This window comes from Rhincodon typus, chromosome 5 (genome assembly GCF_021869965.1).
Source record: "Rhincodon typus isolate 14 chromosome 5, sRhiTyp1.1, whole genome shotgun sequence".
NCBI lineage: Eukaryota > Metazoa > Chordata > Chondrichthyes > Orectolobiformes > Rhincodontidae > Rhincodon > Rhincodon typus.
This window is the reverse complement of record NC_063336.1, coordinates 3102839-3130543: the sequence shown is the minus strand read 5'-3', so window position 1 is coordinate 3130543 and position 27705 is coordinate 3102839. Positions and strand designations below refer to the sequence as shown.

General features: G+C 41.8%; 3 protein-coding genes across 3 annotated transcripts in view; 1 reads left to right on the top strand and 2 right to left on the bottom strand.

Moving 5' to 3' along the window:
• Window positions 1–9449, top strand: part of lrrc73 (leucine rich repeat containing 73) — a 58065-nt gene extending 48616 nt beyond the window's left edge. Inside the window, exons 5-6 of the mRNA XM_048596741.1 lie at window positions 1828–2017; window positions 9028–9449. Of these exons, the coding sequence (XP_048452698.1) occupies window positions 1828–2017; window positions 9028–9098 (261 nt within the window). The 3' untranslated portion in view covers window positions 9099–9449. The remainder of the gene's footprint in view (window positions 1–1827; window positions 2018–9027) is intronic.
• The window catches only part of LOC109930964 (dynein axonemal heavy chain 8-like), a 2199840-nt gene that overhangs the window by 2121195 nt on the left and 50940 nt on the right, over window positions 1–27705 (bottom strand). The gene's annotated exons all lie outside the window — the stretch shown is intronic.
• The window catches only part of tjap1 (tight junction associated protein 1 (peripheral)), a 105636-nt gene continuing 97089 nt past the window's right edge, over window positions 19159–27705 (bottom strand). The window contains exons 10-11 of the mRNA XM_048596620.1: window positions 27150–27233; window positions 19159–25795 (exon numbers count right to left, since the gene is read on the bottom strand). Of these exons, the coding sequence (XP_048452577.1) occupies window positions 24467–25795; window positions 27150–27233 (1413 nt within the window). The 3' untranslated portion in view covers window positions 19159–24466. The remainder of the gene's footprint in view (window positions 25796–27149; window positions 27234–27705) is intronic.

The following is a 27705-nucleotide window of genomic DNA, read 5'->3' as shown; positions in this document are numbered from 1 at the left end:
TCTGGCAGAAAGCAGAGAGTGGGGATAAAAAGGTCTTTCTCAGGTTGGCAGCCAGTGACAAGTGGTGTTCCGCAAGGGTCAGTGTTGGCCACAACTTTTCACTTTATACATTAATGATCTAGACGAAGGAACTGTGGGAACTCTGGCAAAGTTTGCAGACAATACAAAGATAGGTAGAGGGACAGGTAGTATTGAGGAGGTGGGGAGGCTGCAGAAGGATTTGGACAGGTTAGGAGAGTGGGCAAAGAAGTGGCAGATGGAGTACAACATGGGAAAGTGTGAGGTCATGCACTTTGGTAAGAAGAAGCATGGACTATTTTCTAAATGGGGAGAAAATTCAGAAGTCCGAAGTGCAAAGAGACTTGGGATTTCTAGTCCAGGATTCTCTCAACATAAACTTACAGGTTGAGTCAGTAGCCAGGAAGGCAAATGCAATGTTGGCTTTTATTTTGTGAGGACTTGAATATAAAAGTAGAGATGTACTACTGAGTCTTTATAAGGCTCTGGTCAGGCCGCATTTGGAGTATTGTGTGAAGTTTTGGGCCCCATATCTCAGGAAGGATGTACTGGCCTTGTAGTGGGTTCAGAGGAGGTTCACGAGAATGGTCCCAGGAATGGAAAGCTTAACATATGAGGAACGTTTGAGGACTCTGGGTCTATACTCATTGGAGCTTAGAAGGATGAGGGGGGATCTAATTGAAACTTACAGAATACTGAATGGCCTGGACAGAGTGGAGTTGGGAAGATGTTTTCATTTGTAGGAGAGATAAGGACCCGAGGGCACAGCCTTAGAGTAAAGGGAAAACCTATTAGAACTGAGATAAGGAGAAACTTCTTCAGCCAGAGAGTGGTGAATCTATGGAATTCACTGCCACAGAAGGCTGTGGAGGCCAGGTCATTGAGTACATTTAAGACTGAAATGGATAGGTTCTTGATTATCAAGGGGATCAAGAGTTACGGGGAGAAAGCAGGAGAATGGCGTTGAGGAACTTATCAGCCATGATTGAATGGCGGAGCAGACTCGATGGGCCAAATGGCCTAATTTCTGCTCCTATGTCTTAAGGCCTTATAAGGGGAGACCTGTGGATTTAGGTCACCAATCCACAAAGTCCTTCTCTGTTCTGCCAAGCCCACGTGACATCACTAAATTAAGAGGACCTTAATACAGTCTTCAACATTCACCCTTTTAGAACCAAAACCTGATACAAGAGGCACAGGCATGACAGCCTAATGATTGCCTCCTATGCTGTTATTCTTTGAACTAGAAAGAGCATTATTTAAACATTTTATGTTAATTTAAAACATTGATAAATATAAAGATTTAACAATATGGGGTATTTCAACTCAATGTTTCTTTTTGTGCCAGTAGAGATCCAACGGAATCTAAATCCACATTTTACAGCTGATTAGCTACGGTCGTTTGACTTAAATTCACACTTCAGAAATTCAACTCAGATAGTAAGTGAGGAATAATGGTATTCAGAACTATTCAGAAGAAGGATCACTGGATTCAAGATGTTCACTCTGTTTTCTTTCCACAGATGCTGCCCGACTGGCTGAGTTTCTCCAGCAATTTCTGTTTTTGTTTCAGATTTCCAGCATCCATTGTTCTTGGTTTTATTCACTCTGATCCCCAGTGCTTCTCAGGGTCTGGTTGAAACCTTCTAACCAATAGGGCCTGGTGGTACATACTTAGTGAGGCATTGAGATTGCTGCATGGTAGTGGGTATTGTTCATGATAAGTTTGGACTGCCATGTTATTTTGTAAAATATACAGTGATCTTCTCTACCAGATCAATAATTCTGAATTTGTTTTGTCCCTGTCAGATATTTCTGGACATGGTAGAGAATTATCCCACCTCAATACGGACTCTCATCCTAGCAGAAAATAATATCAGCTTGGAACTTCAGCAGCAAATCTCTGATCTACTTTCTGAGGGAGAGGAAGAGGAGGAAAATGAAAATGAAGGGCAAGAAGATGCAGGAAGACAGAAGGAAATCTGGATTGCTCAGAGCAGTGAGGAACTGTGTTTAAACGTGTCAGCTATTGTGGGTGTGGGGCAAAATAAGCCAAAGACCCTCTGTCATACATTACACATATCTCCGACATCAGAAGGAGTAGATGTAGCAGGCAGAATCTGAGTCCATCACAGGTGGGAATGGATTCTGATGAGTACTCAAGATGTCACTATTCTGCCTTGAATACTGGAGATAATGGTAATCCATTAGAGTCACTGCATTAGCTCAAAGAAAAACACTTTTGGACGTTTCTCAGAGACGCAGTTAGGTGCTAAATAAGTACAAATTATTCTTTTTTTAGTGGCCTAAGGTCGATACTGACAATTCAGCAGGTTTTCTACATATTCCTATCAATATTATTTTCCAGTCAGCTGCTCCCTCTGACTGCTTACTCTGTTTCTTCGTCTGTTTCTATTCCTGACTCTTCACTTTATTTCTTCCACTTACACAATCATCAGAACATAAGAAGGTAACAAATAACAGTAGACGGAAGCCATTTTGCCTGTCCATTCCATAGATTATGGCTGACCTTCCACAGGCCTCACTTCCTGTTTGGTGCCAGCTCTTTATAGCCCCCAATTCCCTGGTTTATCAAAAATCTATCAACCTCATCTTCAAATGTTTTCGGTGATCTCGCCTCCTCAACCATCTGGGATGGAGAATTCCAAATATTCACTACCCTCTAAGAGAAGAAATTTATTTACATCTCAGTTTTAAGTGTCTCTTTATTCTCTAACAATGCCCCAGTTTAAGTCTCCCCAACTAGTGGAACCATTTTCTCAACCTCTATCCAATCAAGGCCTTCGTCCCAATAATCAGCCTAGTGATTCCCTTTTGAACTGCCTCCAATTCTAGTCTAATTTTTCTTCAATACAGACACCAAAACTGGACACGGTTGTTCAGGTATGGTCTCACCAATACCCTGTACAGTTATAACAAGACTTCTTTTTTATTCATGCATGTACTGTGAGCGTCGTTGACTGGTCAGCAGTTATTGTCTGTCCCAATTGCCCATGAGAAGGTGGTGGTGAGCTACCTTCTGGAAATGCTGCAGTCCCTGTGTTGTAGATTGACCCACAATCCCCTTACGGGGGGAATCCCAGGATTTTGACACAGTGACACCAAAGGAGTAGACTGTTGGAATGGTAATCTGCCAGGTTGGATTTGTCCTGTTTTTTTGTGTGTACAGGACATACCTGGTCAATTTTCCAAATTGTTGTGTAGACAACAGTGTTGTAGCTACACTGAAACAGCTTGGCTAGGGGAGTGGCAAGTTCTGGAACACAAATCTTCAGTGTTCTTGCTGGAATGTTGTCAGGACCCTTAGTTTTTCAGTATCCAGTATCATTCCTTGATATCATGTGGAGTGAATCAAATTGGCTGAATACTGTCGTCTGTGATGCTGGGGACCACTGGAGGAGGCCAAGATATATCATCCACTCAGTACTTCTGGCTGAAGATTGCTGCAAAAGTTTCAGCCTTATCTCTTGCCTTGTTATGTAAACGGAAGAATAGTGGCTGAAGTGAAAGTCTTAGAGACGAAGCTGGGAAAATAATAATGGAGAGTCCGGAAGTGGGAGAGAAGTTGAACAAATACTTTGTATCAGTTTTCATACTAAATAACCAAGGGGCTAAAGTGGGGTAAGAAACATCACAATAACTACTTGAGAAGAAGCACAAGGAAAGCTAATGGGGCTGAAAGGTAATAAGTTGTCTTGACTTGATTTTAAAAGAAGTAGCCACAAATATAGTTGAAGTAATCTTCCTGGAATCCTTAGATTCTGGAAATGTCCCAGACCGTAGGAAAACTTCCAATGTAACATTTTCAAAATGGGCCGGAGATAAAAAAAAGTCACCAAGTAGCTTAACATCTGCCATTGGGGAAATGTTAGAGACAATTATAAAGCGTATAATAGCAGAGCATTTAGAAACGCATAATATGATCAAGATTCAGCCTGGCTGATGCAGGCAAAATCAAGTATGACAAATGTATTACAGTTCTTTGAGGAGATAATAAGCCAGGTCAAAAACAGGAAACAATAGATGCAGATATATATATATATAAAAAATCTGTATTTATGTATAAAGGTATTTGACAAGGTACCATATACAAAAGTACTTATTAAAGTAAGAGCACACGGGATGAAGGGTCTAGGCCCGAAACGTCAGCCTGTCTGCTCCTATGATGCTGCTTGGCCTGCTGTGTTCATCCAGCCCTGCACCTTGTTGTCTTGCACATGGGAGTAGGATGGATTGAAGACTGGCTAACTAATAAGAGACAGAGAGTTTGAATAAAGGGGGCATTTTCAGGATGGCAATCTACGACAAATGCACTGGTGGCACAGGGATCAGCACTGGGGCCACAATTATTTACAATAAATATAAATGATTTTGATGACAGACGTGAATGTACTCTAGTTTGAAGATGACAGAAAAATAGATGGGAGGGCAACTAGTGAGGATGACTTAAGAAGTCTACAGAAGGATATAGACAGGTTAAGTGATTGGGCAAAATCATTATGGGTGGAATATAATGGGAAAAGGTGATATTCTGCACTTTGGCAGGAAAAAGAGCTGAATGTTATCAAAATGGGGAAAGGAAAGAAGAAAGCTGTAGCACTGAAGGATTTGGGGGCTCAGTACATTAATCACATAAAGCTACAACCCAAGTTCAGAGGATAGCAGGGAAGGCAAATGGAATATTGACCTTTATCTTAAAGGAAATGGAGTAATAAAAATAGGGAGGTTTTGCTAAAACTATACAAGATGTTGTTCAGACCACAGCTGCAATACTGTGAACAGTCTTAGTCCACTTGGTCTAAGGAAAGACATACCAGCTTTGGAGGAAGTCCAGAGAGTGTTCATTAGGTTTAATCAGAATCGGAGGAATGAGGAGAGGTTATTAGAAGAAGGTCATTAGAGATTAGAAGAATCAAAGGAGACTCTATTGAAACATTTCAGATTCTCGGGAGTGGGGAGGAGGTTTGATACAGTGGATGTGAAAAGGTAGTGTCCCCTTGTAAGAGACTCTAGGACCAGAGGGCATCATCTTAGAATAGGGAGTCAAGCATTTAAGCCAGAGATGACGAGGAATTATAGAGTCATAGAGCTGTACAACATGGAAACAGACCCTTTGGTCCAACTCGTCCATGCCGACCAGATATCCTAAATTAATCTAGTCCCATTTTCTAGCATTTGGCCCATACTCCTCTAAACCCTTTCTATTCATATACCCATGTAGATGCCTTTAAAATGTTGTAATTGTACCAGCCTCCACCACTTCTTCTGGCAGCTCATTCCATACACGCACCACCCGCTGCATGAAAAAGTAGCCGCTTCAGTCCCTTTTAAATCTTTCCCCTCTCACTTTAAACCTATGCCCTCTAGTTTTGGACTCCCCCACTCCTGATGATTTTATAAATCTCTATAAGGTCACTCCTCAGACTCCAACGCTCCAGGGAAAATAGCCCCGGTCTATTCAGCCTCTCCCTATAGCTCAAACACTCCAACTCTGGCACTATCTTTGTAAATCTTTTCTGAATGCTTTCAAGTTTCACAACATCCCTCCTATTGCAGGGAGACCAGAACTGCACGCAATATTCCAAACTAATTAGAGTTCAAATCCTAGTGATGAAATTGAAAAGAAATTTAATCTGGAAATGAAAATGTTGGCATCAATAAAGTGTCTGTGAAACTAATGAATTAGAGTATAAACCAATTTAGTTCATTATTGTCTTTTAAGAAAGGAAACATCCACTGTTCCCCAGGCAAGCCTACACATGGCTTAAGACTCATACTAATGTAGCTGACTCCTAACCTCTGCAGTATCCTATTAGTTGCATTAAACGACTACCACTTGCTCAAGACAGTTGCCACCTCTGCTTTCTCAGCGCAACTAGGAATGACCAATAAATACTAACATGGCCAACAATTTCCTCATTGCAAATTTTTTTTTAAATTACATAGGTCAGCACTTTTTATTTCCTTAGTTCTTTACAATCAGGTAAACTGGTTTCCCAGTGTTTTAGGATGCAGCAGCTGCTACTAGTATATACGTAGATTGCAAGGAAAGACAAACACAAAGACCTCAAAATTGGGGCTCTTTCACTAGAACAATGCAGATTCTAATACTCCGCTGGCCAGCCTTGAGTTTTCTACCTATCCTAACTTGTGTCAAAATCCTAATTATCTATCATTAGTGTCATTGCTGACTGTCGTGGATTCCCAGTTCAACAAAGATCTAACTTTAAAATTTTCATTAGAGCCTTCAAATGGCCTTACTCCCTTCCCCATCTTTCTAACTTACTCCAGCCATACAACCTGTCTAGAATGCTTTGTATTCTGTCAGAGGATGGTGAAACTGTGGAATTCTTTACCAAAGAGGGCTGTTGACAATGGATTGTTAGTGTATTCAAGGCTGAGCTAGGTAGATTTCTAATCATTAAGGGAATCAAAGGTTATGGAGATAAGTCAGCAAACTGGAATTGATGATTGTCAGATCAGCCATGATCTTATGGAATGACAGAGGAGACTTGATGAGTCAAATGACCTATTTCTGCTCATATGTCTTATGGCCTTTTTGTCTAAATAAGAAAAGCTGTGGGAAAATGTACAAATAGAATAAAAAAGAAGCATATTATCTTAAAGGTGAGAGATTGCAGAGCTCTGAGATACCAAGGGATCTGGATTTCCCCATGTTGAATTGCAAAAAGTTAATGTTCAGGGAAGGCAAGTATTTAGTATAGCTAATAGAATGTTATAATTTATCATGAGGGGAATTGAATACAAAACTAGGGTGGTTATCATTAAGGTGTAAAATGAATAGTTGTGGTCCCAACACGACCCCTGTGGAACTCTATGAGTCACCAGCTGCCACATCTACCCTGTCAAGACCCTGTACAGAGCAGTGATGAGACTGCATAGAGTCAAGGAGTCATACAGCACGGAAATAGGCCCTTCGGACCAGCTCATCAGCACCGACCAGACATCCAAATCTGACCAAGTCTCATTTGACAACATTTGGCCCATATCCCTCTAAACCCTTCCTATTCATATAAACATCCAAATAGGTCCTTTTTAAATCTTTTCCCTCTCATCTTAAACCTATGCCCTCTTGATTTGGACTCCCCAATCCTAGGAAGAAGACTTTGGCTATTCACTCTATTCATGCCCCTTGTGATTTTATAAGCGTCTATATGGTCACCCCTCAACCTCAGACGCTCCAGGGAAAAAAACCCAGTCTATTTTTCCTCTCCTCATAAGTCATAAAACCCTCCAGTCCCGACAACATCTTTGTAAATCTTTTCTGCACCCTCTCAAGTTTAACAAGATCTAAAATCTGTTTCAGTGTGGCATTATATTTCCCTTGGAAGTCAATGGGGATGGGTGGTACATTTCACTGGCTGGATTTATAGACCAATCACCTAAAAGGATGGCTATAGCTAGAGACCAATCAACTTTGGACTACTGTGCACAATATTAGTCACCTAATTTAAGGAAGGATATAAATGTATTGGGGGTAGTTCAGAGAAAGTTTGCAATACTATTTTCACAAATGATCAAGTTGTCTTATGAGGGATGTTTGGACAGGCCAGACATATATCTGCTGGAGTTCAGAACATTAAGAAGTGACTTGATTAAAACATATAAAATCCTGAAGGGTCTTGACAGGGTAGATGTGGCAGCTGGTGACTCATAGAGTTCCACAGGGGTCGGAGTTGGGACCACAACTATTCATATTACATATTAATGATCCGAATGAAGGAACTGCGGGCATTGTTGCTAATTTTGCAAATGACACAAAACAGGTAGTGTTGAGGAAGCAGGGAGGCTGCAGAAGGACGTGGACACACTTGCCAAGTGGGAAATGGAATACAATGTGTGAAAGTGTGAGGTTGTACATTTTGGTAGAAAAACGTAGAGGTGTAGACTATTTTCTAAACGGGGAAAGTCTTTGGAAATTGAAAGCACAAAGGGATTTCAGAGCCCTAGTTCAAGATTCTCTTAAGGTTAACATGCAGGTTTAATTGGCAGTAAGGAAGGCAAATGCAATGCAAGCAATTATTTCCAGACAGCTAGAAACCAAGAGCAGAGAGGTACTGCTGAGGCTCTACAAGGCTCTGGTCAGACCATATTTGGAATATTGTGAGCAATTTTGGGCCCTGTATCCAAGGAAGCATGTGCTGGCATTGGAGGGAGTCCAGAGGGGTTCAAAAGAATGATCATGGGATGAAGAGCTCGTCATATGCAGAGTGGTTGAGGACTCTGGGTCTTTGCTGGATGGAGTTTAGAAGGAGGTGGGGAGATCTGATTGAAACTTACAGAATGGCCTGGATAGAGTGGACATGGAGATGTTTCCACTCGTAGGACCCGAGGGTATAGCATCAGAGTGAAGAGATGACCCTTTAGAACGGAGATAAAAAGGAATTTCTTCAGCCAGAGGGTGGTGAATCTGTGGAACTCATTGCTGCAGAGGTCCGTGGAGGACAAATCTTTGTGTTCAAGAGAGAGATAGATAGGTTCTTGATTAGTAAGGGTATCAAGGGTTCCAGGGTGAAGACAGGAGAATGGGCTTGAGAAACATATCAGCCATGATTAAATAGCAGAACAGATTCAATGGGCCAAATGGCCTAATTCTGCTCTTTAATCTTATGGTCTTTATTGTGCTTACTTGAGCACTGCCATGCTTTTTTTTACTGGCAGAGCATTTCACAAAGTGTGCATGCGCAGGACATTCCACATATACCATGTGAACCTTTAGGGGGTGTTAGGAGACACAGCCACTTTATTATTCATCTGAAACAAACTTGTATGGTTTAATGAAGCTGGCAGCCTGGCACTGACACTAAGGCTGCAATGCAGCAGGAAGTGCTCCCTTTAGTGTCAGAACACAGATAAATACAGTTGTGGAAAATTCAAAGAATAGGCTTCACTTAAAAATTCTGGGATGCCATTTTGGTTAGAGTTCTACTTTACTTGCTCTGACTACTGCTATCTGTCTCTCTACAGATCCAGAATCACAGGCTATCCTCATGTCAACACAACTTGAAGATTCATTGCTGGCAGAAACAGAAATGTGACAACACATGTTGTTGGATCCCTTCTGTCGTAGGCCATACTGCACTACCATTCACCCATGTCTTTAGGTGCTGCTGTTGGAACTGATTGAGAGCATATGTCTATAACCTTCGTTCATTTACAGCTAGAGCCCGTGTGTGACACTGACCCTAAAAGCACTGGAGGGGCACCTCCAATCACCTCACATCATGCCACTTTATATTTGTGTTTATTTATTTTTAACAACTTAATTTAGTCTATATCACAACAGTCACCGCACTAAAAATGTAATGAATTGTGTAAAGCACTGAGGGTTTTGATGTGATAATGCACTGTGTAAACAAAGTTATGAATGAATGTATTAAGAGCATGGACTCAATGCGTCAAGTGGCCTTTTTCTGCACCATCATGATTCTATGAAGCAGATTACAAAGGGGCCTGGCTTTAGCTCGGTTGTCTTTACTCAATTTGATAACTGTGCTGTCTTTGAAACAAGCAAGTCAGAAAAGCTCACAAAAGTTGTTGACTGGATTGGTAAAGTTCCTAATACTTATCTCTTACATTGACTTTGGATGAGCCAGAGTGACAATAGAACAAAGTGCATTAACTAGCAGGAAAATCAAATCCTTCTCATCCAACAAAGCTTATCTTTCCATCTCCAATATCATGTAGGTGACATACTGAATAAATAAACTTGATTCTTATAGAATTAACGGGAACTGCACCAGTAGTAGCAGAATAATATGGGCCTTTCATGAAACAGCAACCAGTGGACAAGCCACTCTAATGTTGTGCTGACTACAGTTGGCGGGAGGCTGGTTGTTCTGCAGGAAGTGATTCATCTCTTAGTTCCCCAAATCTTTAGCTCAAGTTCGGAATGTAATGAGAAGTCCCACACTGATATTTACTCAGTAGTTCCTCACTGGCATTACTCAGGAACCCCTCACTGGTAGTCTCAGGAGCTCCACACTAGCATGCAGATTTACCTCAAAGTTTATCTACTCCTTTTTGTTTTGGTCATCTTTTGGTTTTGAAACTTTCTTAATCCCGTGGCTTCCCACTAATCTTTGCCACATGTTACGTTTTCTCTTTCAATTTGATACAATTCTGAACTTCTCTGGTTAACCATGGATAGCTTATCCACTTCTTAGAATCTTTCCACCTCACTGGAAAATATCTTTGCTATGAGTCATGAACTATTTTCTTTAACATCCCCATTGTTCCTCAACCATTTTTGCTTCCTAAATCGTTCCCAGTCCACTCCAGCCAACCCTGCCCTCATTTCTTTGTAATTACCCTTGTTTAAGCTTAGCTTGTTTCTGACCCAAGTTTCTCCCTCTCAAACTGAATGCTAAATTCTACCATGTTATGATCTTTTAGAGTCACACAGTCACACAGCATGGAAACAGACACTTCGGCCAAACCAGCCCACACCAACCATATTCCTAAGCTACACCAGTTCCACCTACCTGCGCTTGGCCCATATCTCTCCAACCCTTTCCTATTCGTGAATTTACCCAAATGTCTTTTAAACATTGTAACTATACCTGCATCCACCACTATCTCCAGCAGTTCATTCCACTCACAAATCACTCTTTGTGTAAAAAAGTTGGGCCTCATGTCCTTTTTAAATCTTTCTCCTCTCATCTTAAAAAAAATGCCCCCTTGTTTTGAAAACGTTCCCACTTTAGAGAAAAGAACCTTCGCATTCACTTTATCTATGCACCTCATGATCTAATAAACTTTTATAATAAACCCTTCAACCTCCTATGCTCCAGTGAAAGACATCCTCATTTTCTGAAGAAGGGTCTAGGCCTGAAACGTCAGCTTTCCTGCTCCTCTGATGCTGCTTGGCCTGCTGTGTTCATCCAGCTCTACACCTTGTTATCCCAGCCTATGCAGCCTATTTTTATAACTGAAACCATCCATTCCCAGCAACATGCTTGTAAATATTTTCCGAACCCTCCCCAATTGAATAACATCCTTCCCATTAACAGGATAACCAGAACTGTACACAGTACTCCAGAAGAAGCCTCACCAACATCCCGTACAATCTCAACAAGATGTCCCAACTCCAATACTCAAAGGTCTGAACAATGAAGGCAAGCATGCATAATGCCTTCTTAACCACCCTGTCTACCTGTGACGCAAATTTCAAATTATGTACCTGAACCCCTAGATCTCTCTGTTCTATAACACAACCCAGGGTACTACTTTTAATTGTACAAGTCTTGTTCTTGTCTTCCAAAATACAATATTTCACATTTATCCAAATTAAACTCCATCTGCCACTCCTCAACCCATTGACCCAATTCATCAAAATCTCTTTGTGATCTTAGACTACATTCTTCACATTCCACTATACTATCAATTTTGGTGTCATCCACAAACTTACTAACCATGTCTTCTATATTAAGGTTGTAGATTTGCTCGCTGAGCCAATGTGTTTGATTGCAGTTTGATTACTCTGCTAGGTAACATCGTCAGTGCACCTCCGGTGAAGTTTCGGTGTTCTGCCCTGCTTGTTATTTATATGCCTCGGTTTGCTGGGGTGGTTGGCATTACTTTCGGTTCAGCTTTACCCACAACCAATAAAACTAATGTAATATACAAAATACCATGCAAAGACTGTGAGAAACATTACATGGCCAAACTGGAAGAAAACTGCCAATAAGGATACACAAACACCAACTAGCCACCAAGAGACACAATCAATTTTCACTGGTCTCAATACACACAGACAAAGAAGCACACAAATTTGACTGGGACAACACATCCATAATAGCACAAGCCAAACAGAGACATGCCAGGGAATTCCTGGAGGCCTGGCATTCCAACAGGAACTCCATCAACAAACACATTGAACTGGACCCGATACACAAACCACTGGAAAACAGAACCGGAAGTAATGCCAACCACCCCAGCAAACCGAGCCATATAAATAACAAGCGGGACAGAGCAACAGTGTTTCACCAGAGGTGCACTGACAATGTTCCCTGGCAGGGTGATGAAACGTCTGCAATCAAACACACCGGCTCGGTGAACAAGTCTACAACCTCATCCACAACCTGAGCTACAAATCTTCACAAAAACTTTAAATATGCCTCCTATATTTTCATCCAAATTGTTTCTATAAATGACAAACAAAAATGGACCTGGCACCAATCCCTGTGGAACACCACTGGTCGTGTGTCCAGTTAGAAAAACAACCCTCCACCATCACCCTCTGTCTTCTACCATCAATCCAATTTTGTATCCAATTGGCAAGCTCTTCTTGAATCCCATGTGATCTAACTTTACTAATTAGTCTACCATGAGGAACCTTGTCAAATGATAACATAGCATTGAGACCTATTTCTGGAGAAAGAATCCAGACAGATGGGTAAGGTGGCAGCAACCACAACACTGTATATTTTAAGTTTTTTTTATGGGAAAGGAGAAAGATGGTCTGCAAAAAAAAAATGGCTTGGATTGGGGGAAGGTGGGTTTTATTTAAATAAGGCAGTACCTGGCCAAAGAAGACTAAGAACAGCTACTTCTGGGTAAATCTACAGCAGAATAGTGAGGGGGAGGGCATTCAAATAGAAAACAGCAAGAGTACAGGCCCAACATGTTCCCTTTAGGGTGAAATTTGGAGCAACAAGCTGGATGTCTAGGAATATTCAGAACTGGCTAAGAAGGTACAGAGAAGATCTTACCAGGTACAAAGGGAGCAAATCAACAGAGGCTGTAGTGGAGTACAGAAAGTGCAGAGGATAACTTAAAGTAATTATCAGAGCAGAGACGGCATGAAAAATTACTGGCAAAAAATTTAGGGATAATCCTAAGATATTCTTTAAGTAAAAATGAGGGAAAGTGTAGGGCCCAATAGGGACCAAGGTGGCAATCTGTATGTGGAACTAAATGACATTGGTAAGATGAACAAATAGTTCACATCTATCATCACTTGGGAGAAGGAAGATGTAGGTACAGAATTTGGGAGGAGGGAGTGTGATGCTCCGGAGCAGATTGACGTAGGGAGTGAAGTGGTATTGGAGGTTTCAGTGGGTTTGAAACTGAAGAAATCCCCAGGTCCAGATGAGTTGTATCCCAGGCTGCTGTGAGAGAGGAGGGAGGAAAGTACAGGGGCTCTGTCCCAAATTTTTAATTCCTCTCTGGCCACAGGGGAGGTGCCAGAGGACTGGAGTTTAGTTACTGTATTTCCACTTCTCAAGAGGGTGGTAGAGACAAAGCAGAGAATTACAGACCAGTGAGTCTCAGGTAAGTGGTATGGGATCTATAAAGTATTTCTGATCATGTGAGGGTCATTCACCTTTACCGGTCACAACCATACTCACTTATTTATGGTCAAAGGCCTGGGCTTACCTTTATGAACTGACGGATGATGAATAATACAATCAATACAGGTTTCATATTTTTGAATAATGAAAGATGGTTAAATATATAGTGAATCTCAAAATGGTACAACTGATGCTAAACATCCTTATGACTAATTACAAAACAGTTGTTAAACTCCCAATGATTACCTTAGATCTGGTCAGGAGACAAAGGGTAACTCTCCATATGGTAGCAGGCTGAAGGTTCAGTAGGGGCCAGATGAAATGTCACATCTTCTCTGGGCAGCTTTCTAGGACCATACCTATTCTTTGGTATATACAGCTTTCTTCAATCCTGATTGTAGAGAGACAGTGGGAGCTGCCCTGCTGTCCAAATCTCGTAGCTGTCTGCTTCCATTTTTCTTCCATTTGACCCCACAGTTATATTGTTATCTGACTGATCACACCAGTCAGCAAAATCCAACAGACATTAACTCCATTGGTTCCCTGGACAGAAAGGTTTGTTTGAACATGTATCAGTTTTCATGCCCCACATCCAGCTGGTATTGTGGGAACAGGTGCTCTACTCCCAGCTCCAAAATAACAGGTGAGCCCCAGGTAGAGAAAGGAAACACTTCAGTGATAGCCTCAAGGCCTCACTGGCAATTTGCCACATGCCCCCAGGCACCTGGGAGTCATTGACCCAAGACCATCCAAAGTGGAGGAGGAGCATCTAGGAAGGTGTAGAGCACCTCGAGATTTGCCTTCAGGAAAATGCAGAAGCCAGGCAAAAACAACCTAAGGAGTGTTCTGCCACACCAACATCCCACCCATCCCTTCTTGCAACCACTTTCTGTCCCAAGTGTAACAGAGCCTGCAGAAGCCGCATTGATCTATACAGCTACCTATGGACTCACCCATAGAGTTGAAAAGAGCCATCCCCATCTGCAAGGGATCATCAATGACTGTGGGACAGTGGAAACTCCTGAGCTTGAATCTTGTACAATGTGTGAACTGCTTTCTGATAGGTTCTCCTTGATTATCAAACCAGTGAATACAAACTGTCTCCCTAGGCAGTGTGGAGCTGATGATAAGGTGGTCAACGTCTCTAAACTAAAACAAAGAACTGTGGATGCTGGAAATCTCAAACAAAAACAGAATTAGGAAGAGAAACTCAGCAGATCTGGCAGCATCTGTGGAGAGAAAACTGAGTTAATGTTTTGTGTCTAATTCTGAAGAAGGTTCACTGGACTCAAAATGTTAATGCTGTTTCTCTCTCCACAGATGCTGCTAGACCTGCTGAGTTTTTCCAGTGATTTCTGTTTTTGGACACGAATAAGAGGGATTCAGCACTGTTAACTGCATTGTTCTCATCTACACACTTGATCACGTCAAAAAATTCAATTAAATCTGATAGACATGACGTCCCTCTGACAAAGTCATGCTGACTATTCTGATCAAACTTTCCCTCTCAAAGGATGGATGATGCTTCAGAATTTTCTCCAATAGTTTTGAAGGATTATCATTTTAAAACCAATGTTTTTGCCAAGAATTATCACAGTTTTGGAAAAATGACATTGTTCAATATAGAGGCTGTTGATCCCTGAGACAAAAGCTTTTCCGTTATGCAACTGAAACCAATCCTCAACTTCCTGATCCACAGAACACAATCAGTAAGAATAAATGACAACACTTCCTCGACAATAATCCTCAACACTGGTGCCCCACAAGGCTGTATATTTTAGCCATTAGTATACACCTTATACACTCTCGACTGTATGGCCAAATTCTGCACCATCTCCATTTACAAATTTGCTGATTGACACCACCATAATGGGTCAGGTCTCAAACAACAATGAGACAGAGAGTAGGAAGGAGATAACTTAGCGGCATGGTGAAAAGACAACAATCTCTCAATGCCAGCAAAATGAAGCAGCTGGTCATCAACTTCAGGAAGTGGAGTGGAGGGCACATCCCTGTCTGTACCAATGGTGCTGAGGCAGAGATTATCAAGAGTTTCAAATTGGCAATTTCAGGCAATATGGCCCACACGCTTACACCCGTGGCACTTGGCTTCTCCAGTCCCCTCGTAACCCCCACTCCAGTCAACGTCCTTCCTCCTGACAAAAAACTGGGGCATTTGTACAGTTTGTGGGCAGGATTCCCCTCTTGTTGCCAGCTATTATGTTTGTGGTTCACTAGAACCATAAATAGAACATGAGGTAGATGGAGGGTAAACTTGGAACGGGGAACACTTTATTGTGTGTCTTCTCAGCTCCACAGTTGGTTTTCCTGCCCTAGCTCCTACCTGCCGGTCGCCCGACCCACTCTCTTAAAGGGGCAGCACACACCCAATTACATACATAACAGTCATGACCTGGCTGTTTCCAAAATATTACATCGGTGAGTTGTTCAAACAGTCCATGATACCAAAGGAAATGAGGAGAAACATTGTAGTTCATTCCCGATTGTTCTGTAACTAGGCCTCATACTCAGAATTAGGTAGGAAGTGGAAGAATCTACAAAAAAAAGGGAGATGATGTGGAAATTCAATTAAATGACACTATTTACAAAAACTTAAGCAAAAAGAATAATGTAAAAAGGAGGTTGACATGGTTAACTATTTTCTTCAGTAGAAATGTAATAGATGGTGCTCTGACCTACTGGAGTAGCACATCATAAATCAAGACCTGCTATTCTCAGAGCCAGACCAAAGGTTAACTTTTTTTTTAAAAGATATGCACAGTGTCCAAATTTACCTTTCAGACTAAAATTGACACTAAAGCTAGACTTCAGGAATAAACAAGAATTATTTTTATTATTACCTCAGCCAGTGCAGGAATTGAAACTATGTTGTTGGTATAACCCTACCTTGCAAACCAACCGTTCAGCCAACTGAACTAAACTAACCCTACATAATTAGATTATAGCTACAGGTAAAGAGATATAAACCATTGTCATTTAACTTTGTTAAAACACTAATCCCCTGATAAACTCCCCCTTATAGGCCAAGAAAAAGGGAAGCAAATAGATTATTGGTTAAGGTGGAAAAAACTGGAAAACCCATTCAATGCCCTTGTTTCCTGATTCTGATGTTTAGAGGATCCTTCTTCAGCTAGCCCCAGCTATAACACTGTGGTTCCAGTTCCAACCAGCTCAGTTAGCTGAGAACCAATCAGCTTCACATGTAAACAGCTCCTCAGCTCCTGATCATCATTGCAGAAACCCACAGCCACAAAAACAGAGTTCAGAAAAGTTAAAGAAACACATGCAGAGAGAGCAAAGGAAAGAAGCATGAGCAGTTATTCTTTCTAGCACAAGCTGCCTGTTCTCTGCAGTAAAAAAAAACCATGGTACAGCAACCCATTCGCATGAAGGGGCCAACTAGGAATGCAGTGATAGGAGGGGATAATGTAGTCAGCAAGATGAACATAATTCACTGCTGCACAAAACGTGCGTCCAAGTGGCAACGTAACCGAGCAGTGAAATGGGACAAAGGCAGACAAACAAGGAAGCTTAACAGAAGGAATTCTTACAAGTCCACCCAAACAACTATCAAACCAAACAGTAACCATCACCTTACAGACACTAGCATCGCTTCATCACTAAAAATAAAAACTGACAACGAGACAATTGAACATATCCTTAAAATCTGGATTGTTGATTTTTTGGAACTTTGTTTACCTTGTTTAGATTCTATTTCTATTCCTGGCATTTTGGTATCACCTGTCTTCGGTCTGTCTTAATTGTGACTGTGTTCATGTGTGTGCTTGGAGCTTTAAAGGGCTCCAAGTTAAATTACATAGGGCTGGGGTGGTGGGGGCACATCTCCAGGTATTTTGGAGGGTGTGAGGGTAGCATGTCTCTGGGTATTTTGAGGGGGCCATCGGCAGATATTTTGGGAGGGGGCACATCTCCGGGAATTTGGCAGTGGGGAGAGTGAAGAAGCAACACGCATGGTTTAATGTATCGACTGAGCTTTTAAGCATGATGGTGCTTATTTCAAACAAATAGAGAAGAGTCAGACAGAACATGTTAATGTGCACTCCTGGTAAGGGCAGGTCCAGAGCCTGGACTCTTTGTAGTATTGGCGAGGTGGCGGCAGCAGAGCCAGGGTCTTCTGGGGCATCAGTGTCATCGTCGTTGCTCTCAGATCGGGACTCCTTGAGGACTGGAACATCTTGCAGGGACCTTGCAAAAGCCCTGAAGCCATGCTTGAGACAACAACCGACCAGAATATGAACTTTTTTTTTTAAGTAATTCCTTTTTATCCTTATTGTACCTCAAAATGACACCAGACTGTGGTGTCAAAACACTTTTCACTGATTGTTCTTAGATGTGACAACAAAATCATTCATTCTAATCACTTTAGAGTAATTTACCCTAGTCACACAAGAACAACAAAGGACAAAGCAAATTACAGCACAGGAACAGGCCCTTCGGCCCTCCAAGCCTACACTGACATACTGCCCATCACAACTAAAACCCCCTACCCTCCTGGGGACTGTATCCCCTCTATTCCCATCCTATTCATGTATTTGTCAAGATGCCCTTTAAAAGTCAGTATCATATCTGCTTCCACTACCTCTCCGGGCAGCGAGTTCCAGGCACCCACCACCCTTTTTTTCAAAAACCTGCGTCGTACATCACCTTTAAACCTTGCCCCTCACACCTTAAAACTATGGACCCTGGTAACTGACTCTTCCACCCTGGGAAAAAGCTTCTGACTGTCCAGTCTGTCCATGCCCTTCATGATCTTGTAGACCTCTATCAGGTCGCCCCTCAACCTCCGTTGTTCCAGTGAGAACAACCCAAGTTTTGCCAATCTCTTCTCGTAGCTAATGCCCTCCATACCAGACAACATCCTGGTAAATCTTTTCTGTACCCTCTCCAAAGCCACCACATCCTTCTGGTAGTGTGGCAACCAGAATCGAACACAATATTCCAAATCTGGCCTAACTAAGGTTCTATAAAGCTGCAACATTATCTGCCAATTTTTAAACTCAATTCCCCAACCGATGAAGGCAAGCATGCCACATGCCTTGTTGACTACTTTCTCCACCTGCATTGCCACTTTCAGTGACCTGGGTACCTGTACACCCAGATCCCTCTGCCTATCAGTATTCTCAAGGGTTCTGCCACTTACTGTATATTTTCCATCTGGATTAGACCTTCCAAAATGCATTACCTCACATTTTTCTACAAATATTAGTATAAACTACTAAGTGTAAGGATTTATCCCAGGAACATTACTTCTGAAATGAATAAAAACTGAAAGAATTGCAGATGCTGCCAGACCTGCTGAGCTTTTCCAGCAACTTCTGTTTTTGCTTCTGAGATGAAAACCTGGGTCTGAACAGGGCAGTGATATTCATTATAATAGCTTTCCTGGGATTTTACAGATTTCAAAGGAAGACAGAGCTGAATGACATCTGCCAGCATTTTATTCAGCAATAAGTTTCTAGATTACATGGAGAAGCTGTGGTTAAGAAATACAACCTGAAAAACCTACATATGGGAGATTAGAAAAGGTGAAAAATCACAGATGGCAAACAATCAGTTGCGACAGTCACGACTGAATCTTATGAAGGATTGTCACTCAGGTGATTATAACTAGGGCTCATTTCAAATCGTTGTTGCAATTAGGACATTCATCAGAAGCAGTTTGCCATTTTGATATTTAACGCTTTCAGACTGCACACACAAAAATCGAAGTAAAATTCTAAAGTAAACTGAGCTGCAAATAAAGAGTCAGATACAGCTAAAATTTAACTTTAAAATACTTTATTTTGTTTAAAATATACATCCGTTCAGTCTTACAAATCGAGAAAATAAAATTAGTAAAAGTTTAACAGTCTTGTACAGAGAGATGAATCACTATGAAATTCGGCAACTCAGATTGTCCTTAAACAGCGGCTGAGAAATGTTTCGGAAGTACTACAATTGTTCATTTCATTCTCCATATAACTGAGAATGGTACACATATAAACAACTGTTAATCATAACACTTGGTTCACATTTTCAGTAATACTGAAAAACAAAGTCCTGTTCGGTTCTCAACTCCACAAAACCACCTTCAACCAGGAAGGTAGATGTCCAAACAGATCATCTGTCCCCTCAATTACAGATACGATGAAATATATCAACACTATTTTGAAGTTAATGAACCATTACACTTCAAAATAATTTGGAGAGAACCATTCTCGGTCAACATGAAGGAAATGAGCCTTCCAACTTTCTGAGGGAAACATGAATACACTGTATTGTATGTAGAATTTGAGACACAAAGTATTTGCATTAAGTAGTCACTTGGTCAATTTCATTTTTAAAGCTTTGTCAATTGTGCATGAAAAAGTAGACCTGGAAAAGCTGAAGAGACCTTGAAAGAAGTGTTTTGCTTCCTAGATAGCTAAACACAGTGTTACAGCCCAAATACTTGGGAATCAGCCTGTTGATCAATGAGCAAACTGCAGGATAAATCTGTCTCACTCCAAGCTCCTGCACGTGGCTGACTCAGCTGTTGGAGCAATATTTAATCTCTGAGCCATCAAGTCCCATTTAGTTCTTTACAAACAGTTTTGTACAAATATTTTCACTCCACTACAAATGATGGACAAATATACAACAGCCCATATTCTGGATTCAATACAAACTTTGTCCACACAGTAATCTCAGGTTAAATCCAGAAATATACATTAGTTAAATTATGGAACAGAATGCTAAACTACTCAGCAAGATTATGAACAAGCATTAAAAACAAATTATGACAACAGCAAATTAACACTGAAACTCAATACTTTTACATGAAAAAACAGTTTATGGGTTTGTCCCACAATTACAACACATCAAAAGCTACTTTATAACAAATAATTAAACGCAAACTGTTGAGACATGGCCCATAAGAAAAGCACAACCTGTTGCCAGGATCTTCTTGTGGTAAACTAGTGAATTTGTTATATTCTGTATTGTTATTAAGCCATTTTGACTAACCTTACAATTCCCAGCATAGATTGCCATGCAATTTCCTGATAGAACAGCTGGTGATTTGCATTTCAGTCATGGAGTTAACTGACAGCAAATTCCTGGCAATTATTCAGCTCCTTATTTGAAACTGTCTCCCATTTCTGAAGGAGGCTTGCCATTTCCAGTCACCCCAATGTTTTCACATAGGGTCAGCCAGTAAGTGGAAACTTGTACAGATAGCTTCATGAGACAGAATGAGGAGGCATACACAGCAGGCAAACCGCAGAGCATGCTACCAGAGTGCATGTAATTGACAGACACTTCAGAGTAAAGTTGAAACTTCAAACATGGTACAACTGAACAATTAGCCACAAAAAGCCTCAGTATAATTGGGACCATATCTTTAATCTGAGTCCCTTGTGAGCCAACATCCAATTACCTCAATATGTCCTGAAAAGGACATTCAGACATTGCAGACAGCACTGAGCAGATGGTGGTCATGAATCTAGGTGCTCAGTTCTGTCCTGTGTTCCACCCAAGCAGTCAAAGATGTGACGGATCAGGGGCACACAAGGGCTTCAAGAGTCATTAAAGTATTCCATAAACATGAGAGGTCTGGAGAAGAGAATTCAGCTATACAGGAAAGAGAGAATTTCAGCTGTAACCAGGAAACAAGCCCCAGCCAGAAGATTTCTTCTGCTCTACGGCCAGAAAAGACATTGCTGCTCATTAGGTGTTGGGAAACTTTTTGTAGCTTTAATACACACTAATTGTATGTGACAGGTGTCTGCCAGATCTATACACTGGTGACAACATTTTCATCAACTTTGATGACATCAAACTGACTGTTTTAAAATACTGAGAAAAACTAGCTGGAGGGCAGGCAGTGGCTATAGCTTTGATAATGACAAAATAAACGGCATAAAAACTGAAAGAACTGCGGATGCTGCAAATCAGAAACTGCAGGAAAAACTCAGCAGGTCTGGCAGCATGGACTTTTCTCCGCAATGAGGCTGCCAGACTTGTTGAGCTTTTCCAGCAATTTGCGACAATATTAACTGCTTTGCTTCAAGGCAGATTGGCTGTTTTTTGACAGGCATCAGATGGAGTTTTTAAGTAGCACTTTCAAAATTGGCCACAAAAGCTCTGGTGAGACAGGGATCACTGAACAGAAAATAAAAATAGTCCTCAAGTACATTGAGGTGATCGGGCTAACTGGTCTCACCACTCAGATAATCAAATCTGAAATACAGATTGGTGAACGTATGGCTCCCCATTCCAGCAGCTTGCCTTGATTAGTGCCAGGTTGCAGATGCAGAGCCAGTGGGGGTTAGAGTTGGTGCTGCAGAAGGGAGGAGCCAGTGAAACTGAGACAAGAAGCTCTTGTGGTTTGGAAGAAAAAGGGAAGAGAGGGGGCAAGAACTAAGGACTGAGCAAAAGTTGAGCGAATAAGCAGTAGAAATTACACAAATTGTGCTATTAAAATATTTGACCATACTCGTTAACATGTTACAAACTTGTCTATATTCCTCTAATAAACTGAAGTTCACATTAATTTCTAAATTGCCTATCATTAGTGTTGATTCGCTGACAACTGCTAATTAGTGTTGCATTTGGGTTCCTCCTGATACTGAGCACCATTACATTGTTCAGATTCAGTATTACTGTGGATCTTGAAACAACTCCATCTGTTTCCTTTTGTGATCTCTGAGCTGTGTTCAGTCATTTTGGAACTTTGCAGGACAGAAAAGGCCATTCAGCCCATTTTGTCTACACTAGCTCTTTATAAACAAGGTCCACGTTTCAATCAGTCAACACAGAATACCAACAAAACCAACCCTACACATGAATAGGGTTAAAAATGGATAGCGAAAATTCCCAAATTCTCCAAGTGAACATGTTCACAATGATAACACAAGTAGGTTAAAGTGATCAGCACAGCATGGCTCAGGGTTTGATAAAGTTGATGACTGATGGAGATACTCTACCTGCCCTGGCCTCCGAATACCGTACCTATCGCGTGGTGTTTGGTCCTCAAGTCAAAACATACAGTGGGAGGACACCAATTTATTCAGCAAAAAAGTGCAGATGCTGGATACAGAACACAATACAGAAAGAGCCTTAAATATGCTGCAGGAACATTTGTCAAGAGAATTAGAGTTAATATCTCAGGTTGGTGATGATCTTTCATCAGAAATCCAAAGTAATTCCAGCATTTGCTGTTTTCCAGTTCAATTTGCACCTTTGATATTACAATGTAAATCAAATCAGAAACTTTATATACATTTACAAAACCTAATGCTCTTTTAAATTTGCAATCTTCTACAGGAGAATTTCACAATGCATTAAAGGAACAAAAACTAAAAATAACAATATAACTGATGAGGTAAAACTTAAATCTCTACTTGGAAGGGTGAGGACACCACGCCAGTTCAAGAAGTAGCTTCACAAATTTAATGGGGAAATGCCTTCCGAAAAACACAAGATAATCTTATCTAACACACCTCAAAAGAAACTCCCAACGGAATTAAGCAGTTACTTGTGGAGCTCCATGGGAGGGAGTCATTAGTGTCATGGCAGGGGGAGAGATCCGGGGAGGGAGTCACTAATCTCAGAATGCGAGGGTCCAGGACCCCAGTGAGGGAGTTGCTAAATTCTGCCTGACCCAGGAATGGGTGGGGGGGGCGGGTGTGTTGCCACATCCCACAAGAGATGGTAGGTGATGCTGGCTGCTGGCACTGTGAATCTTTGCCAATGTAATTGCACACCGTGAGGTTTCGAAGGCACTAACTTGGTGAGAGTCAGTGCTGGGGTGGGCAGCATTTGTTCACTGTCTAACACTGTCCACCAAGACTCAGGATGAAGTTCATTTCTGCTTTAAACAAGAGACTACCTCAATATCAATTCATTGTGCTTAACTGGTCAGTATAAGACTGCTCAAACGTTTGGAGCTGTAATCTCCAGATTTATTAAATTCAAATAAAATTATTTCTGGTTGTGTCATGTACTGATCACATGGAAGCCAGCAATAAACTGGAGAATCTCCCAAAGTAGCCGGATTTTAAAAACATGTCAGAAATGACACATCAGATCAATCTCAGGAGTTATCATCTGTTAACGAAACTAGCACTAGCTTTCATCCAGATTCCCTTCATCAGGTATTTCATCTTCACAAAAACTGACGTAGATTATATGGAAGAAAATAAAAATGCAATGGTACCCCATACCATCCTAGAAAAGAAGTGTAAATCACTGAAAAGTCATCACGTGTGAGTGTACTCCTGCTGATCTATGAGCTTTGGTAATTAGCATCAGATGAAACACCACACAGTCAATGTCCAATATATTCTGCTGATTCACAGATTGAGAACTGGTATAGGTACACTGCAACAGCTGACCTTTCTATCCTTTCTCCTTTACAGTGAAGACTGAAACACCTAAATGTATCTGAGGAGAACCAGGAAGTTTGCTCTTGTTGCTCAATGGTAATGCCAGTGATAGCCAAACTCCGAAAGCTGACAGACAGCCATCAGCTTGCACTGACAGTCCATCACTGACAAAACAATTCTTGTGGAAGATCCAATTACTCAAACATCTCTCACAACATGCAAGAGAGATAGGAAACATTCCCCTGTACTGCCTGACACACAGACAGACAGAAACACACACACAAAAACACACACTGGCACGCGTGCGCACACACTGACATTCGCGCACACAGTCAGACACCAACACAGACAGACAGACACACACACACACACAAACACACACACACACACACACACACACACACACAGACAGAAACCAAACTAAAAACACCACATGCTGAAAATTCAACGACCATTGTCTGGCAGGAGTTCTGCTCAGAAATTTGGATTTCTTTTGGCAATGATTTAATTAATTACAAAACGGTTTTCTTAGAAAACACTGAAGTATTGCCTTTGAACCCGGGTTCTGCTAAAAAGTAGTAGCTGATTTCTATATTTTTGTTCACCTTTATGCAAGTTTCTCAGGAATACTTTGTGAATTTTCACTCAACAATTTGGAACTGCTGTGACTCTCAGTTTGACACTGCAGCAGCATAGATTTTGTATTTGCTAATCTGAATGAATTTAGTCAAGCAGGGTGCCCTGCTCCTGTGCCCTTGTTAAACTATCCTTTCGCAATAAGTGGTGGACACCCATCCTTTTGGGGCTCCTCTGTTGTCGTCCTGCTGATGTCACTGATGGCTTATTTCCAGTCTCTTCCAGTTCATCCAGCACGGTGGACTGGTTGCCATGAAGCAGCATCTCTCTCTCTTCCATTGAGCCACTTGCAGAGACAGTATCCCCATATTCAACCTGTTTGTGTAAAGGACTGGCTTGGCGAGTCAGTCGACTGCTACCTACAGCATGCAGTAGTTTCTCCTCTTCCTCATGAGAGAATTCGCTGCCATAATCCAGAAGGAATTTGCCTTTCCGCACTTTGGAATCTATGCTGTCTGTGTCTAAGCTGGAATCTTGACTTACTGTCCAGCTGTGGCTGTGACCAGATTCCTCCCCGTCTGAATAAGCCAGGCGCCTCTCTGCTAAGTCAATCTTGTTGCCCAGGCTATTCTGAAACTCTTGGATCATTTCACTGCTGAAAGATGTTCGATGGGCAATCACCCTTTCAGAAGCAGGGGCTACCTTTTCGACAAACATCCTCTGCCAGTTTGCAAGCAGATCCTCTTCAGAACTTGCTGAGCTGGCAAATGAACTTGAAACTTGAGGTGGGCTATTGAAAGGACTGGACTGGGTAGATCTAAGCTCACTTTCAGGGCCTCTGGGTGTGCCTGAACTTGGACATTGATACTGCCCACTATTTATCTGTCCTGACCTCCTTCCCTCTGATAATGGGCTGCTAGGTAGATTCCTCTGGCGTTCCAGACCATCCTCCTCTCCCTGGACCAGACTGAGTGATATGGCCTGCCTGGTAGCATATGTACAGTTTGGTAAGGGACTATCCTTTGGTATTTTAACCTTATCATCAGAAGAGAATTCAATTACAGCTTTACGTCCAGGGAAAAGATTCTGAGGCGGAGTAGGATATGGGTGAAGTTTCTCAAAGGTAGTCGTTTCATCTGGTGGACTGTCTGTGCTAACCAGCCTCTTGCACACACCATTCTGAGGCTTTACTCCTTCAGCTTTCACCCCATCTCCCTCTTTCCCTGAATTCTTCATACCATTAGTGTCACTGCTCATATCCACATGAACAAAGACATCTTCTGCCAATGGCTGATTGCCACTGCTGGACTTGGCAGAGTTCAGAACCAGTGGCTCTGGTTTCTCTAAAACTCTGGCAATGACAGAAGTAGGTACCACATCAGATGAACCAAGAGCTGAGCTTCGCTCATGTCCCTCCTCAACCTCTTCACTGGACTCCAGATGCTTGTTGACCATCTCCTGGAGTACAAAGGGAAGCTACAAGTGAAACAAAATCAACAGGAAATTTAGTCAGTTCATTTTCTCATCGAACCTGAGACCGCTCCACATTGTTTCCACATACAGGAAGCAGATGGCAACAGCACAAACATAGGCTGGGATGACACAACATAATACATTGTTTATTTCAGTCTTCAGGTAAGTATTTATTTTGCTGAATCAAAATTAAATACATTGTTTCTTTTTATGAGCTTTCCATATATAAAAAAAATCGATTTAAAGAATCTAGGATGGAAATTGTCAAGGTAACTCCTGAGAACTATTCAGTAACATAGCCCATGGAAAGATTGACAGATGTGGCTGGCAGACGAAAGCAGTATTGGCTTTCAAGGACACATGTGCTACTTGTTGGATGCGGGACAGATTAAGTTTAGAGTCTTTCATGTGAGTACCCAAATAGATGTTGCTTTTCCTCACAGACTAATCGATTGAGCATGTTTTAAAAGCTCTGAATGACCTATATGAAAGATTGTGTCCTTCTCTGTCAAATGTACAGGTGTTCTTAGATTATTAGAAGTTTAATTTTCATTTCCATGTAATGTACTGTCTGCCCGTGCCGAACCCCAGGCCTATGACAATGGAGTTGGTATAGAGGGTAGGAAGGAGAATGAATTAACATTCAGTTGGCAGGGTGGGAAGGTAGGAGGTGGGAAATGTGTGGAGACATGAATTGGCTTGCATGGTCTAAGGAACACAAAGAATTTTTCAGGCAGGGGGTGGGGGATGAACTGCCATGAGGGTTTGGGCATGAAGGGACCATGGGCTGAAAGCTGCTTCAGGTGCTGGGTGAGGGCTACACGGCCTATCAACCAGGAAGACAAATGGCATCAAGCTGCAGAGTACCATGGCTGGCTTTTGGCACTTGCTTCGCCTCTGCTTTCTCCGTGGGTGGACCCGCCCTCCTCCTGCCCCAGACCACAGGAGCCTTGGGACAGCTTCATAAGCTGGCTCCAGCAAGGATAGCCTCTTGGTGACAAACATCTGGGCCCCGGTAACAGTACACCCCCACCCTCCACGGTAACAGTACACCCGCACTCTCCCTGGTTACAGTACACCCCCACTGGTTGCAGAATTTTGGCAGTCCCTGTGCTTTTAAATTCAGGCTGTTATTACTCAAGCTTTGTTATTTAAAATGCGCTATAGATGTTGTCAAGTTGGGGTGTCTAAGATAGCTGCCCCTTCACAATAACAAGACAGTTTTAATTCCAAAGGTTATGATCTTGGCCAGCTGCAGAGCAGCTGTGTGTCTAGATGTCAGCCACATCATGCTAAAGAAAGGCAGCCCAAAGCTCAGACTCTTTCAGAACAGGCAGCAGCTTCTCTCCGTACTTACATCTGCAAACTTGTGGTTCCTGAAATGAGATTTGTTGCACTTTAGCAACTGAACAGCAAGGTTACAATCCTGGCGGTAACGCTCCTGTGGAGAGGAGAAAGTTCCATACAGTCAAGGTTTCGGTGAAGTGGTAATAAGACTGTTATGGGGGCCGGGGGGGCGGTGGCACCCATGAGCAACCAGAAGAAATCAAACTCAGACCATGTTTACAGGCCTAACAGTGGTTTTTCTCTTACTCAGACTGTGTGGTTTACTCAGCCATTTCAGAGGGCAGTGACAACTCATGCATGTACCTGTTGGTCTGCACTGTAGGGATTCCATGATTTCACGAACAAATTGTCTGACTTTGCCATTTCAACTGCTTGCTTGTTATCCCACCTGGTAAACCTGGTATCAGAATGTTTGGGACTGTTGCAGAGTCATTGTACATGTTATAGAACACAACACACCCATCAACCAGCCTTCTCAGACAACAGCTCCCAACCCACAATCTCCAACATCTTCAAATTCAAGGAACATGTCTTCCATCACATTCCTCTCCAGGTCACACACATCC